Below are 11,521 nucleotides of genomic sequence, written 5' to 3' on the forward strand. Positions count from 1 at the left end.
ATTTCTATAGAAACATGTTTTAATAAACAGCTGGGATGGAAGTTGCTCAGGTTGGATATTACTGCAGCTGTTTTGAGGAAAAGGATCTTGTGTGGAAAAAGCAGACTCAATGTATTTCAAGTAGCAAAACTGCTTTGTATTTTATTGCAACAAAAATTGCACCAAGGCTAGAGGGAGAAACAAATAGGAAAAAACATATTTACAAAGGAAAGCAAAATTTGTGAGGAGGCTTAGACACAAAATAGAGTAGAGTAGTGGTATGGTTGGTAAAGGGTAGGAATTAAAAAAAAAAAAAAAAAGCCAACACTGACAGTACCATGTTGAAGTCAAGGCAGCTTACGGTTGACTTGTGTCTTAAGGCATCGCAGTCAGACAGGGCACATCAGTGAGGCAACTACAGCACAAATACTGAACATGTCCAAGAGTTGCAGACAAGAATAAAGGAACATATGGTATTGTAATCTCAGGTTATTTTAGTCTAAAACTTACATTTGTATGACAGCAAGTGACAGATCCATAAACATTTCAGTCCAGTGTTTCCCCCAGGATATACATTGTGTTTTTTGCTGGGGTAGGAAAGCATTTTAGACCATGTGACAAGCCCTCCATCAGGTTGCTGCTGCAAGGAGGCTGAGGTGCAATAGATGGCTTTTGGGACTGGCTTTTATAGAAACTTGAATCAACCTTGTATATTTTTAAAAAAATCCCAGTTTAAGGGCACATAAAACAGTCAGATCCACTGAGTCGGAGATCGTTCACCCTGGTCCCTCTCCAGTACAGACTGGAGACCAAGGTTTTTGGTATGGCAATCGAACATTTAAATCCAATGAACAAATCAACACAGCTATTCCTGCCCACTTGGCACAAGTCAGCAAAAGCCACATTTCTGCACTTGTGGCAAGTCTTAAACAGCTCTGCCAATAGTGTTTAAGGCACCATTTGTTACCAAAGTGTATAGTGAAGCAAAAAGGTGAAGGCCAGAGGCTCATCCTGCCTCGTTTGCTTGCTCCCGTTATTACTTTATGGTTGCAAATACTGCAAAAAGCATTCACACAGAACAAACACTGACGTGCTTTCATCACTCGACACACAACCAATCACTGATGACATGGTACAAAGTAATGGAAAATGTTGGGATGTTTGTTAGAGGCATCAGGTTATTAACACTGTGATTCCAGATTCTCCCTAATGCTTACAGGTGAAAATGGAAACTACGACATTAGTCGTTTAAGTGTTAGAAGGCATCCTAGAACAAGATGAGGTTAAGTGTTTTGTTTTTGCTCAACGTCGGCATAGATGGAAACTGAAACACTAGCAGTGATGGAAACATATCACAGGCCTCTTCTCTATTAGTGTCACTGAAAAAAGGGGAAAACAACTAGAATACATATGACATGATCATTTCAAAAATGATTGGTGAAAAGTCATGTCGATAAAGAATTGGCCCCACGCCTCTCATTAAGGCCACAAGACATTGTTCATTCATGGTTAAGGCTTTTCAATATTGCAAACTGTCTGAAGACATCTACAGAGAGATTCCTTTGATTCGATTCACTGTAACCACAGGCTTAAGTGTTTCAGAGTGTACTGTAGGGTGAAACCTACACTCTGTTGCTGCTCTCATGCAGGCTTTACCCTCAACATGAGCTTGGCATGGAACACAGCGCATGCTCAGAAAAAAGGGTAGTGTAAGATACAGTTCACATCAGTTTTATATCATGGTAGTTTTAATATTTTATGGCGCTACCTCTGAACAATGTCACTGATCTCTTTGACAGAGGATAGCAGCTTGCTGAAGTCCTGCTGTGCATTGGCGCCCCCTGTGGCTGTGGGGCAGATCTGCAGCTCACGCAGGCTGTTCTCAAGCTTGTTGATGGCCTCGCGGAAGGCAAACTTGTTCCTCATCTGCTGTATGGAGTCGACGTAGCTCATGCAGTACTTCGACAGGTTCTTGCCGGCCTCCAGCACAGCGCTGTGGCTACCAGTCTGCTCCGAGTTGCGGCAAATAGCTGCGCGGAGCAGCTCGCTGCCTTCCAGCACCATCTCACGCGTCACGGCTGAGTTGGGAGTGCGCTCGGAACCCTGGCGGGGTGCAGTCTTGCGGAGGGAGCGCCGGGTGTTCACTAAGGGGATGAAAGCGGTGGGCAAGCTCTGATCACTGGGGGAGGTGAGGGAGGAAGAGAAACCTCCTAGGCTCTGGCTGGATAGGGAGGTGGTCACTGATGTGGAGGAGTTGGAGGTCTTTAACGGTTGAGGTTTGGAAGTGGAGCCCAGGGGCAGCTTTTTGGAGCCCTCACTGAGGGGTGAGCGGGCTTGGTCACTGGCAGTGGTTGAGTGGTGGGGCTCTGAGACAGAGGGGAGGCCCTTAGCTTTGATGTCTGAGGTGGTGGATGGGGGGGAGGGCAGTTCTTGAGTGGGGCTTCGGGAAATCCTGCCCGCTTTGGAGTTGGTTGGTGGTGGAGGTGGGGCTGGCTTGGGTTTCTGTAACTTTACTCTTTCCCTGACAGACGAAGAGTCCACAGTGTGCTTGTTTCTGCGGGCCCTGCACTCTTCTCCAGCTGCCCCTAAAGCAGGGAACACATTGGGCTTGAGTAGCTCAGCGTGGAGAGCGCTGGTCTTGGAGTTCTCCAGCCCCGGCAATCCTGGGCTCCTGACCCCCTTAGGTGTTAATGCCTGGGGACTGGAACCAGGACTGGGATCAGTGTCTTTGCCTGAGAAGGCAGAAGAAATATCTGATAAGGTGTTCAGACGTGGCGGGGGAGTCAGGGTGCCCTTTCGAGGGGCATTCTCCCCTTTTTGCTCGCTGGTTCTCTTGCGAGGCAGAGCTGGTTTGCCCCCAAAGGTGCCTGAGTCAAAGTGGCGCTGGCCGAGGTCTCGCGGCAGTGTGACAGACTTCCATTCAGTGCCATCTGAGCCAGCGGGCATGCTAGAGGACCAGAGAAAACGCTTCGAGTTAGACATGGATTCCTCCTCACTTGGCGGTGTTGTAGCTGCTTTTCCTCCAGGGCCAGGCACTGCTGGAGTTCCCTTCTTCCTGGGAAACAAAGGACCTGGGTAGGTAGGAGCCCCGTTGGTGATACCCCCTGCCCCATTATTGTTAGTACCCGGGAATTTGCTGGAGTCTTGGCTATGTGTGACATCATTAATGGCCAAAGAGGCCCCATTGTTGAAGCTGTCACTGTCCCGAGGATCTGGAGTCAGGCCCCTCCTGTCAGGGTGGACATCCATCTCTCTGAAAGAAGAGCTGCGTTTGGGTGGAGCGGGTGCATTCTTTTTCTTTTTCTTGATGAGACTGAGAAAGCCACTGCCACGTGTCTTGTCTTTGGGTAGCAAGCGGTCATCCTCATTCAGGTTGCTGTCTAGGAGGGGCCGCTCTTTCCTGGGCAGCATGGGCGACGACACAGCTGCCTCCAGCTCCACTGGGTCTGAGGAAGAGCCCAAAACAAGAATAAAATACTTTCACTAAATATAAAACTATAATTACCATTTACTTTGATAGACGGGGGGGGGTAGTTTAAGAAAGGTGAGTGGGTGTAAGAAAGACAGAGTTGGCACACGCTCCAAGAGCCAAAAGGAACCTGTGGGAGCAACCTGGCACTTAGCTCTGTGGTTACAGCCAAAGATCTCAAAGATCTCAGACTGCACTTGATCACAGAGGGTGTTAAAGGCTCAGACTGCCTTAGCAGGACTTAGGAAATAAGACAACAAGATGGTAACTTTTGCAAAGCACCATCCGAATTTTGCTCAAACATCTTTATCTTTTAGTATCAAGATTCACAAGATTCAAGATTCAAGTCTTCATAGAGCATTTAGTAGTATTTTTATATGAATTTCAGTAATAATTACACTCATTTCACATTTTCCAACAAGAAGAACAATTGTGATGGATTTTTTTACAAAAAGTTGTAGCAACAACTGCAGTGCGTCTCACCTGGACTATCTCCATCCCGGTTGTCCATGTTTTTGCGGAGAGTTCTGGTTTTGGTGGGCAGCTCTGGAGCCTGCTGGATGGATCCCAATGTTGCCTTCTTCCCTTTCTTGCCCAGCTCCTTTTCCACCTCTAAAGACAATCAGTCCAGATTTAACAAGTGTCGAAACATGACTTTCCCCATCTTAATAATAATAATTTTATTGAGCACTTTTCAAAACTATGTTACAAAGTGCTTCACAAGAGCAAAGACAATAAAACGCATCAAACAAACCCACCCACAGGTAAAGGTGAAAAAGGCAGCAGCACTGACCATCAGAGATGCTGGACTCCTGGAACATGGTTTCAAAGGCTTGGTGTGTTTCAGCAAAAGATGGACGTTCTGAAGGGTTCCACCTCCAACCTGACAGGAAGACAACAAAATAGGTTTTTAAAAAATTCTTCCAATTGCATAGAGTACCTTTAATCAAATTCTGGATAGAGGAGTTTTGCTACTCACAGGCCCTCATCAGCTCGTAGACCTTCTCGGGGCAGCCCTCTGGTCGGTCCATACGGTAGTCTTTCTCCAGCAGCTCGTACACTTGGGACAGGTCAATGCCGGGGTAGGGGGACATGCCGTAGGTGGCGATCTCCCACAGCAACACGCCAAATGCTGGAGATGAAGGCATGAGACGGTTAAGTGGTGTGACTCAGTACGACCAACAGAAAAATGTCAAGAACTTAATGACTGGAACATAAAGTCATGGTGGGAGTGTAATAGTATAATGAGTGAAATTGTTTCCACTTGGTGAAGAGGGACCTGAAAGAAAAAAAAAAAAACACTGAATGAATCAAACTTACCCCAGACATCAGACTTAATGGAGAACTTGTTGTAGGCCAGACTCTCTGGAGCGGTCCACTTGATGGGGAACTTGGCCCCAGCATGAGCTGTGTAGGTGTCTCCAGTCATTAGCCTGCTTAAGCCGAAGTCTGCAACCTTCACCAGGTGGTTCTCCCCGACTAGACAGTTACGGGCAGCTAAGTCCCTGCAGGAGACAACGTAGAGGAGAGAATAAGTGACGAACAGGAGGCCATAGTGGAATCCTGACGCTCTACAATCAGATTCAGTACACAGTAAAATACTCCAAAAAATGTATAAGCTGACTTGAATACACGTCCGTTAGTAACAGAAGTAAAGAGAAAATAAGAAAAACAAAGATTAATAGTGTGTCTTGTTACAACATCCACTTCAGTGTTGAATTTCTACAGATGTTTTGTGTAGAGCAGAGTCGCAAGCTGAGTCTTGTCAGGTTTAAAAATTAAAATACATTTTGGCAAATGTGAAAGACATTAATCATCTCATCCCTTCTAAAAGGGCCTTGTTAAACATGCCAGAACAAACGAGCTGTGTTACAACACCGACTTGTCTGTGATACAAGTCTGTCCTACTGTGAGAACAGATGGGAGGGTGAGAGAGAAGCTCAGGAATGCAAAGAAAAGAGAAAATGAAATTTAAGGACAAAGAACATTTCTTTCTTCTCCAGCACTCCTGCAGCTATGACTGAGACCAGAGCCCAATCAGGCTGCCTGACAAACCTTTGACAATAAATTCTGTCCAATCTCTCCCATTAAATGTACGTGTTAAAAAGGAAGTGTAAGCTTTTTACACCCACCTGTGTATAAAGTTTTTTTTCTCCAGGTACTCCATGGCAGAGGAGATCTGTGTGGCCATGTGGAGCAGCACTACTGCATTGACCTCCTCTCTGTTGCACTCCCTCAGGTAGTCTAGTAGATTACCGTGGGTCATAAACTCTGTGATAATGTAGAACGGTGGCTCCCGTGTGCACACGCCTGCAAAAGAAACAAGTTTGTGAAACAGAACGCATCAATACTCACTAAATAACTTGTGTTTGTATGTTACATTTATTAGCTTTTATGCAGAAAAAATCTTAAAAACTGCTTGAATGCTGCTACACTAGGATAAAAACTATTTAACCTGCAAACATGAGTACATCTGCAAAGACTGCCAAAATAAATCCTGTATTAAGAAGAGTTTATATGTTTGATCAATATTTTTTTTTGTCCTGTTCAAGATAGGATCACTTCTCTGAAATTCATCTAACAAAACAAGGGCTCTTTTAAAATACATACCTAACAGTTGTACCAGATTCGGGTGTTTGATCTCTTTCATAACAGCGGCCTCCTTGAGAAACTCCTCCACCTCCATCGTATCCTCCTGGACAATTATCAGCAAAACAAAGTGAGCAAAACCAGAGCTGGTTGCAGTTGCATTCATATAACAGCAGATGGTAGCATTATTCAGCCAAATAAAAGACCTAAAGTGTTAAATGTGTGACGACGGTAGGTGTCAAAATGTCCTTATTGCACAGACCACTCTTTTTCAAGCCGTCTTCTTACCTTTAGTGTCTTGACAGCCACAGTGAGGTTGTATTTCTTCCAAACACCCTCGTATACCTCCCCGTACTGGCCCCCTCCCAGCTTGTGCTTCATGGTAATGTCTGTGCGCTCCATCTCCCACTTATCGTAGTTGGGAGAAACTCCGTAGATGGTGGGCTTGTTGCGTTTCGGCGCCGGGTAGTGCAGCGTGGTGATGAGGCCGTCGGCCACGGTGGAATGGTGGTGCACCAGCTCCGCCAGTGTGTTGAAACGGCTTTCTGACGAGACGTACAGCTGGAGGAAGAAGAGATTCTACATTTGAGTAGATGTACACGAGAGGTCAGTTCAGCTTAGGATAACGGCAGAATTTAAAAAAATAATTTTTACAACTGTGATAACACTAATAATTCCTGTTCTACACCAAATATCTGACATAGTTTTAATTTTTGGATTAATACAAGATGATTTATTTTCAATGACATACAAGCTTATAGCATTTTCATGAGGCAGGTCAAAGCCTGTATAAACAGTGCAACACAGCTGTTACAATGTTACCAAATGTTTTGGCTACATGACTACTTGTGTTAAAATGCATTAAAATGGTAGTGCTTACACATAATGTCGGGAAACAACAAATGACATTAGGGAAATTATTTTATTTTTTTATATATATATATATAAAAAGCCAGAAAAAGAAAAAAAAAAGATAGCAAAGTGCCAGCATGAAAAAGTCTTAACAAACAACACTCAAATATTGCCTTCATAAACAACTCACAAGGCATTAGTCAGGAAGCTGGTGGACGGAAGGATATTGGTCAGGGCTCGGTGGACACAGTCCTTTCCATTGTCCAAGTCTTACATAACCCTGAAAATGATTTGCTCTAGAATCTGCACTGTGCATTTCTTTACTTGTGAACGGCATGCGGAGGACAAAAGGGAAATAGGACAACCTTGACTGCAGTGAAAAGACCTTTGAAATCTAAAGACGATTTAACAATCAGTTGGCTGCTCTCCATGCTTAAACCATGACCATTTACTAAATCAAGTGAAAAACATCTTAATAACAAAGTCCTACTAACATAAATACCATAGTTTTTCAGAGCAGTGTTAATCAGAGTCAGTGTGAAACAAAGCTGTAGCTCGGGAGGGGGAGTGCTGAGGTAATCTCAAATTATTGGAGAAGTCTATCATACCAGACTCTTGAGTTGTAGCTCAGTGGGAGGATGGAAAACAGTATGAGATGGGGAACCGTGTATGTGCATACTTGGCTGCATCTGTCTGTGCTAATGCATGTCTTAGCATGGGCGTCTGGCCGGGGCCTCGCGTCTGCTGGCCATTATGAGAGGCACAGTGGTGGTTAGAGGCATTCTTGTCATAGCTAGCGTTCCTCAAGCTAGCTCACCTCGCTGCATCACAGACAGGAGGATGACACAGCCAAAATGGCAGCGGCTTCTCAATTGACAGAGTTTTGGGGGAAACCCACAGATGAAACTTATCTGCCATGGCCATTGGGATGGGGTACCCTGCCCATTATTTAAAAGCTCTTAATATAAACCGTGGGCTACCCTGCCTTCTTTGCCCAACCTTTTTTTGTTCTTCACACTTATGATTTCAAGTTCAAAACCTCATAACAATTTTAAGCATTTTCGGGACACTAAAATAATAAAATTATCATCTCAAGTTCCATCTTTGCGTTTGAAGTCTCTGAATGATGGAAAAAAAAATGTGCCCTGGCCAGCTTAAAGAGAGAACAGAACAATGCACTGATCTGTTCTTGCAGATCACAGTGTCACTTTGTGAGTGTGTGTTTGTGTGTACGATACCATGTCTTCTCATTTCTCAAAGTACTGCTCCGACTGACGAGCTATCCCCTTGGTTACTGCACCTGGCTGCTATCTTTACTTTAAATTAATTAGTTATTACATTCCAACTAGCTGATATAGAACATTGCGGTAGATCCAGGCTTGCGCTGTAAGTAACGTCCTGCCTTCATGAAAAAAATAAAAAACCACATCAAACAATGAAGTTTAGAGCCATTACATGCATTCACTACTGCATATATGAAAGCAGAACGAACCTTAAAATCAACCTTAGGAGCATGTGTTGGGGTCACTTTAACAAAAACTCACCAGCATTTACACCTTTATAATTTAATAAATCTAAGACATTTTTGGTGTGTATACACACTGTGTTTCCATCGAAGCCTACCTTGCTGTCAGATGCAGTGTTAATCCTGTAATGGTAGACTCTCCCCTCGTACCGCAGGGAAATGGACCGCTGGCCAGGGCTGCTCTCACTCTCGCGGACCAGAAAGCTTCCGTTGATGCCCGAGCTGAGCAGGTACTCTGCAGCATTGCGTGACACGGGTCCATGGTACCAGCTGTGCTTCTCCAGGCTGTTGACAGGTGTGATGTAGTTGGACGGAACCCAACCCTGGCCATTCTTGGTCTGTGCCTCGCACCACTCGCCGTTGTGGTTGTAACCCAGCACGCGCAACTTCTCTCCTAGTCAACATGTGACATTAAAATTTTAATTACCATCCGGGCAAGTACCTCATTGGCTGCACACCCATCCTTTAATATTATCATTCTTAATGGTTGCAGCTCATTCCTGCGATCTTGAAAACAGCATTTCAAGCGGGGCTGTTGTGAATCCTCCATATTCTTGTAAGAACAGGCTACCATGGCATGGACTCTGCACTAGAATTTAACTCAGTTTTAAGTCAAACATGCAGGAATTCACCGTGTCTAACGTCATGTTTCCTCACATCAACAACTCTGGCAGGGACTTTTCTTTTCTACCAGTCATCCAACCTAGACTTAAGAAATGTCTTTTTTCTTAGTTTAGACTGGATGCAACAAAAAATACTGGCAATATATACCCAATGTAAAATGAACTTTTTTTGTGCATTGGCTCATATTAGAATGAACTTGAAAGTAATATTGTGGAGGACATTTTCTTGTTTATTCCGGTGCATATGTTCTCCCCCTTCCTTCCTCTGTTTGTCTGTGTGATCCATCTGTCGTATTGTTTTATAGTCGGTTCAGAGGGGAAAAAACCCACGTGTGAGACCATCGTCAGGAAGTGAGAGTCAGACGGAGATAAAGATAAGAGGGGAAGGAGACGGGAAGCAAATAAGGAGATTCCCAGGAAGGTTCATAACCTTGTTGAGACTTAGAAGTTTTCTAGATGTACATGTCATTGAATGAATCATTCCTACTTGGACTACACTATAAATACATGAGGATGAGAACGGCTTAATTTTTATCTTACCTTTAGTAATGCTGAGTGTGTTGTCGCCACTGGCCACAAAATCATAGAGCGCGACAAACAGGTTGGGGTCATTCTCGCTGGGTCCTGCCAACAGGTTTTCTTTGGAGTTCCAGCGGGCCGCTTCTGTCAGACCTGGAATCTCAGTATCTGGTCTCTGGAGAGCTTCTGGAAAAACAAAAGACAATCAGGCTATCAGAACACATGTAGTTAACTAAACTGTGAGGGAAAACACCAAACAATGCTGAGCGGAGACTGAGGCCGATCTGTAGGCGTGTGTGTTTGATATGCGACTACATTGTGAAGCGGTTTTCCCATACAGCTTCACAAACTCATTTAAGGTCTTCTTCATCCCCTTCAGCTGGGCCTCACTCCAACAAGCAGGTCATCAGCTGTGATCCCAACGTGGGATTAGAGTAATAAACCTGATCATGTGACCTGCTGTGTCCCTGCTGTCTTTATAACTTTTCATTTCCTGGATTAACTGTGCTTAGTTTTCACTTTATTGAATACCTAGACAGCTACCATATATCAGACTGTGAGAATGTGTCTCAGCATGAATCTTCACTGTAACTGTAGAATGGATGTGCTTGCACTCACAGGTAACGAGAGTTCAAAGCGCTTTAACTTACAGTTATGTTAATTACAGACAGAGCTTGAATGACAGCAATTTTAGAGCAATAAAACTGAAGGCTAAATGAACAAACGTGGAAAATGGAAAGAATGAGGAGAAAAGAAGAAAAAAATGTGCTTAAGAGGAAGAGAGCCAAAAGGAGGAGTGAGGTGAGAAGAGAACTTTTAACTGCAGTTTGGCCTAAACATGAGCTTGATGCCACACAGGCTTGCTCAGCTGTTGTCACACGCTTTTAGAGGCATCTTACATTTCATTCCCCCAGCTCACAAACACCCACATCCTTCCGACAGGGACAACAGGATAGAGCTGCACTAGGTTTTCACAAGCAGTACAAACACATGGAGGACATATTTTTAAATTAATCTGTAAGAAAATAGCGACATAAACTGAACTTTATCTCTTGATTCTCCAAAATCACAGTACGACTGGAAGAAATAGTGGCCAGCTACAAAAGTGACAAATTAAAGCATTATTGGCCAAGCGCAGAAATGCATTTTTAAACATTTAATGGTAGAATAATTTTCGGCCGCTGCAATTTTTGTATTGCTTTATTTTCTCAAAGTTAGGTTGTTGTGCCCATTAGTAGTTTTAGGAAAATCAGGCCAATTTAGAAGTTGTTTATATAGCAAAACACAGACAGACAGACAAATAAGTGAATGACAACTGGTGATTTGAAAAGTCGGGGGATTTGGTAACACTGGACAACAATACTAAGCTGTAGATATGTTTCTTTTGTAGAAAGGCAATATTGCTAAATTACTAATGTCAAACTACACCACGACCATTAAGAAAGCTAAACACAATCCAAAAACTATTATTTTCCTTTATGCAAAAAAGGACAGTGTTTCCCGCAGTGTACAGTGGGTACGGAAAGTATTCAGACCCCTTTAAATTTTTCACTCTGTTTCATTGCAGCCATTTTCCAAAAGTCAAAAAAGTTCATTTTATTTCTCAGTAATGTACACTCAGCACCCCATCTTGACAGAAAAAAACAGAAATGTAGAAATTTTTGCAAATTTATTAAAAAAGAAAAACTGAAATATCACATGGTCATAAGTATTCAGACCCTTTGCTCAGTATTTAGTAGAAGCACCCTTTTGATCTAATACAGCCATGAGTCGTTTTGGGAAAGATGCAACAAGTTTTTCACATCTGGATTTGGGTATCCTCTGCCATTCCTCCTTGCAGATCCTCTCCAGTTCTGTCAGGTTGGATGGTAAACGTTGGTGGACAGCCATTTTCAGGTCTCTCCAGAGATGCTCAATTGGGTTTAAGTCAGGGCTCTGGCTGGGCCATTCAAGAACAGCCACGGA

General features: G+C 43.6%; 1 protein-coding gene across 5 annotated transcripts in view; it reads right to left on the reverse strand.

Annotated features, from left to right (window-relative positions):
• Positions 1-112: 112 nt before the first annotated feature.
• abl1 (c-abl oncogene 1, non-receptor tyrosine kinase) overlaps positions 113-11,521 on the reverse strand; it is a 35,227-nt gene continuing 23,818 nt past the window's right edge. For 2 of the 5 annotated variants that reach the window (XM_046067842.1, XM_046067843.1), the window contains 10 exons: positions 9,578-9,742; positions 8,513-8,808; positions 6,326-6,598; positions 6,059-6,143; positions 5,581-5,758; positions 4,769-4,953; positions 4,428-4,580; positions 4,242-4,331; positions 3,932-4,060; positions 113-3,425 (listed from right to left, as the gene is read on the reverse strand). In XM_046067842.1, coding sequence (XP_045923798.1) covers positions 1,744-3,425; positions 3,932-4,060; positions 4,242-4,331; positions 4,428-4,580; positions 4,769-4,953; positions 5,581-5,758; positions 6,059-6,143; positions 6,326-6,598; positions 8,513-8,808; positions 9,578-9,742 — 3,236 coding nt within the window. In that variant the 3' untranslated portion in view covers positions 113-1,743. Of the gene's footprint in view, positions 3,426-3,931; positions 4,061-4,241; positions 4,332-4,427; positions 4,581-4,768; positions 4,954-5,580; positions 5,759-6,058; positions 6,144-6,325; positions 6,617-8,512; positions 8,809-9,577; positions 9,743-11,521 lie in introns of all 5 variants that reach the window. The other 3 variants (XM_046067844.1, XM_046067845.1, XM_046067841.1) reach the window with 2 other exon arrangements.

This window comes from Micropterus dolomieu, linkage group LG13 (genome assembly GCF_021292245.1).
Source record: "Micropterus dolomieu isolate WLL.071019.BEF.003 ecotype Adirondacks linkage group LG13, ASM2129224v1, whole genome shotgun sequence".
Taxonomy (NCBI): domain Eukaryota; kingdom Metazoa; phylum Chordata; class Actinopteri; order Centrarchiformes; family Centrarchidae; genus Micropterus; species Micropterus dolomieu.